This window comes from Chrysochloris asiatica, unplaced genomic scaffold (genome assembly GCF_000296735.1).
Source record: "Chrysochloris asiatica unplaced genomic scaffold, ChrAsi1.0 scaffold00042, whole genome shotgun sequence".
NCBI classification, from domain to species: Eukaryota; Metazoa; Chordata; class Mammalia; order Afrosoricida; family Chrysochloridae; genus Chrysochloris; species Chrysochloris asiatica.
Genome location: NW_006408560.1, coordinates 8012717 through 8017377, shown reverse-complemented (window position 1 = coordinate 8017377; position 4661 = coordinate 8012717). Strand labels below are relative to the sequence as shown.

The following is a 4661-nucleotide window of genomic DNA, read 5'->3' as shown; positions in this document are numbered from 1 at the left end:
TGAACAAGCTGGTGGGTTTGAATGGCTAACCTTGTGATTCAGTCCAGTGCTAATCCTACAGAGCCACACCAGGAATCCATATTCATTAGCTGCTGCATAAATAATTGCAGAATGATCTTAACAGAAATGGGGGACAGTGGTATGAGACGGCAAGATTTGCTTCTCTCCAGTGCTGCCACTCCTACTCAGACACAAGCCTTAGAACAAGGCCACCTTTTTGTCTAGTTTCCCATTTCAGTATAACAGCTAAAGCTTATACAAAGTTAACCTGGACAGGAGCCCTACAGTAATTTGCTCATATTCATTCACAAATTTTCTTTGTCCAGTTCAAATTGTTAGGATGGTGGCGGTGGATGCTGGGAGGTAGGGAATGAAGTCATCTCTCTCAGCCTGAATTAAACTGAAGCTGGAATGAGGGAAATTAAAAGGATGCAGCTTTTTTGTTCAGGGCAATATGAACAAAACAGCCTGAAGGGTGTGGAGCAAGAAGAAACCAGAGATCTAAATAACTGATAAAGTTTAATACATTAAAACCAGGTATTTATCACTTTTATATTGCATTTGCCATTTCTCAACAATACAAAGTAGAGGCAAATAGTGACACTTCATAAAAATTTTGATTCCCCATTTCCTTCCTTAGGACCCAGCCCTCCCTCCAACACTCCCTCCCACCCACTACAGAACTGTGTCCTGAATAAAACACTTAAATACATCATAAATAGTAAATTATGAAAAAAAAAAAAATAGCAAGAACTGTTTCTTTCCTTCTCATAAAAAAGAACATGGCAGCAAAGACAGGCAGCCAGAAAGGCTGGGGGTGTCTAATATAGACAGTTACTCAGCGGTACAGACTAACCTACAGACCTATCCAGGTCAGGTAAAATGGAGAGGGAGTAGTATAGGAATTCAACCATCTGCCTGAGACGTCAGGTCCTCTCTCCCTTGACAAGAATGGGAGGATCTATCTGATGAAGAACTACAACCTTTGGAGAGGACTTACATAGCCCATTTTAACTTTTTCTGCACAAAGAGAGGGGACAGAGCATGCGGTACAGCAACGACCTCACCAAGGCAAGAATTTCTTGGCTCCCCATGAGTTTTAAGAAAATACATTCTAGTTTCATAAAATATGGACTGCCTGCTAAATAGTACAGTTGTCCCCTTCTCCCTGTCAGCTTTGTGAACAGCAAAATACTGTTGGAAATGATGGGCAGAGCAGAGGAAATCTCCTTTGGGGAAGGGTTCTAGAATTCATTTGACAAGTCTTTATATATTTAGAAAAACAAGCAGAATACAATTGAAATCACAAAACAGGAATAATCATTATGGCCTGGCAGTGAGTAGGGTCCTGCCTAGGAAGGCTCTATTCTCTAGCCTGTTTTAACAAAAGGGGTAAAGACTGCCCCATGTCCCACTCTCTCCATTCCTTCAGCCTTAAGAAATTCATCAAGAGAGGAGGAGTTAAAGCAGAGCAGCTCCTGGCAGAGTAAACACCACACTTCTGCTCGACAGACACCAGGGCTCTTCTGAGAGAACCTTATGAAAAGGCATCTCTCCAACACTTCTGGAGTTTTGATATGAAACTGTCTGGCTTGAAACTGTGTGCTGTGCACTACTTGTTTCTTTTCCTTTAAAAAAAAATTAAATATAAAATAAATTAAAGGTTTGGAGGTGGTTAAACATCCTCACACCACCAAAAACCTTTACAAAAGGTATAGGGATCTTCTTGGAAGGACTGGAAAGAAAGAGTTAAGATAGGGATAATAAGCCAGTCAGTCTGTCCTGAGGGAATTAGGAGTCCATCTCCTGGTGAAAGGTAGATGAGGGGGAAGGAAATCATCAAATCCAGCAACCCACTTCTAGTACAAAGAAAGGGGTTTGAAAAAATGCAATTGTAGAAGTCAAGTTTAGCCAGTTGAAAATTCATGCCACCCAACTCTGCAATGGAGGGGAAGCTGCTGTCCTCAACTGTCCAAGGCACTAGTAATAATGCCCATTCACGAGGAAGGGGGAGAGGAGGTTCTTCTTCAGGAAGGAGACATAGGGTTCTCTAGCCTTCAGTAAACTCCTTTTTCCATGACCAAGGAGGAGGAAACTCAGCATTGCTGGGCCAAAGGCTAACACCTTGGGATCATAGAGATTGTAAAATCTTGTTCCATGTCTTCTGAGGTTTTATGCTCACTGAAAAGAGAAAAGGTGGTATGTTGAATGTGGAAGGATAAGATGATGAAGGAGGAGTAGAATTCATGTTAATTTCAGCATGGCTGGTTTAGCTTAAAAAGTTTTCGTCTATATCAGCCTCAGCTTCCAAATACAAACGTACAAAACATACAAAATAAAATATAAAAATAGGCAATTTAGGTGCAACCAGTCCCTCTAAACTTGCCAACTAATCCCTTCCACCAATTATCCTCTTTACACCCTTCAAAGCATTCACCTCCCCCATATTCCAGATACTCACATGGGAGAACTCTGGTTCTATAATTTCAAGCTTTTCCAGGTGGGATGAACTAACAAAAAAAAAAGGAAGGAAACCGAAAAAAATTATAACATAAAAAGAAAAGCATTCCCCTTTCAAATCAAATCTTATATTATCCCTCCATATTTTTATCTTATAATCAATCTGGGATTCAGAAATAGGAGATCAAGAAAATATTAGATTTATATGTACATTAATTATTTTCTTAAGTACTATAAAATATTTCTCAGTAGACTCTTCCCGTCTTCAATCTGCATATGTGGTAGGCTGCCTCTAAGGTAACCCCTGCCTCCTGACATTCCAAAACCACACCAAATCAGTTGCCCTCCAGTCAATTCTGACTCATAATGACCCCATACATAGGGTTTTCAAGGGCTCAAACCACCAACATTTACTATTAGCAGTCAAGCACTTAACTACTGTGCCATGAGGGATTCTTGCTGACATTCATGTAATTCCCTCCTCTACCAAGTAGGCTATTTAATGACTCTTTCTCACAGAATGCAGCACAGGTGATAGAATGTCAATTTTGAGTTTCAGTAAGAAAAAAAAGGCTGTAGTGTTTACTTAGCCTCATTCTCTTTCTCTCTCTCGTTTGCTTACTGAGGGAAACTAACTGCCATACTGTAAGCTGTCCTATGTAAAGGGCAATGTGACAAAGAACTGAGAGAGAATCGTGAGCCAGCAGCCTGCAAAGAACTGAATTCTGCCAACAACCTCTTAAGTGACATTGGAAGGGAATTCTCCCCAAGGTGAGTTTTCAGGTGAGATCACTGCCCTGGGCAACAGCTTGACTGTAATCTCCTGAGGGATCCTGAGTCAAAGGCACCCAGCTAAAACACACCTAGATTCTTACTGTGAAATAATGTTTACTGAATTCAGTTACTACACCTTACAATAATTTGTTATGTAACAATAGATAGATAATGCAGATTCCAGTAACTGTAAATAGGGTGCTGCACAAACAAAAAAATATTATGAATATTATGTGGGTGCGGCTTTGGAAAAATGAAGTAGGCTTAGATGAGAGTTTAAGTGACAGCTTAAAGTGCCCTGAACACACTAGAATTTTAGACTTTAAGGGAGTTATTAGTGAGTTTGAAGGAAAATGGAAAAAGTTGTATTAGAAACTAGAGGAAAGGAGATCCTTGTAATGCAGTATCACAAAGTTTTGCAACAATGTTATCGGAAGATATGAGGAAAGTAGAATGTGTGCCTAATATACTGGATTAAGAAGATTTCCAACCAAGTCAGGTGTTGAAAGTATCATCTGGTTTCTTCTGGTTGCTTATAGTAAGATGTAACAAGAGAGAAATAATAAATTGAAGAAAGGACAGTTAAACAACAACCAAAAAAAACAGTACCTGAAGGTCTTAAAAATTCTCAGCATCTCTAGATAGTAAATGATTCTAAAATTAAGAAGTAGCTTTCTAACAAAGATCAAATCCAGGGCAGTAAAGGAGCTCTTGTACTGTAGTGGTTACGAATAGGGCTGCTAATTGCAAGGTCAGAAGTTCGAAACTACCAGCTATTTTGCGAGAGAAAGATGAGGCTTTCTGCTCCTGTAAAGATTCACAACCTCGGAAACCCTGTACAGGGTCACTATGAGTTGGAACCGACTCCATAGCACATAACCACCACCACCACCACCAATATGGTCTAAAGGCAAATCCAAATCAATCATAAAAAAGGCCAATCAATGAGATTAAGGGTGTCACGAGTCCTCACAACTGAACAATAGGGCCTTTTAGAAGTTTAGGGTTTAAGAGATTTGTGAGTGTGGGTTTTATCTAAGAGTGAACCTCAAAGCACTAAATAGGAGGCCCCCCAAAATTTGAGAATTCTAACAGCAGAAACACTGCTAGCTTGTTCTGAAATAGACAAGAAAATTGAAACAAAGACAGTTCAATGCTATTCAGCAAATTCCCATGTGTTAAGAGAACAGAACTGCTCCCCACAGGAGTTCTGCCAGCCATTTCTCCCATGATACTGCTGGATGGACTCGAACCATCAATCTACAGGTTAGCAGCTGATCACAAACCACTTGTGCCACCCAGGGTCCTTAAAATAAAAAACTGTGCAAAATGAAAATAGAGTACTGGTGTTATGCCCAGAATTCAGGGTCCCCAAAGACCACCCAGGAGCCGTGTACCGATGCAAATACATAAGGGTTGTTTAATCA

At 40.1% G+C, this 4661-nt stretch overlaps 1 protein-coding gene across 2 annotated transcripts in view; it reads right to left on the bottom strand.

Moving 5' to 3' along the window:
* Positions 1-1907: 1907 nt before the first annotated feature.
* The window catches only part of PIP5K1A (phosphatidylinositol-4-phosphate 5-kinase, type I, alpha), a 45199-nt gene continuing 42445 nt past the window's right edge, over positions 1908-4661 (bottom strand). Inside the window, exons 12-13 of one of the 2 annotated variants that reach the window (XM_006861407.1) lie at positions 2462-2510; positions 1908-2181 (exon numbers count right to left, since the gene is read on the bottom strand). In XM_006861407.1, the coding sequence (XP_006861469.1) occupies positions 2179-2181; positions 2462-2510 (52 nt within the window). In that variant the 3' untranslated portion in view covers positions 1908-2178. The remainder of the gene's footprint in view (positions 2182-2461; positions 2511-4661) is intronic. The other variant, XM_006861406.1, reaches the window with a different exon arrangement.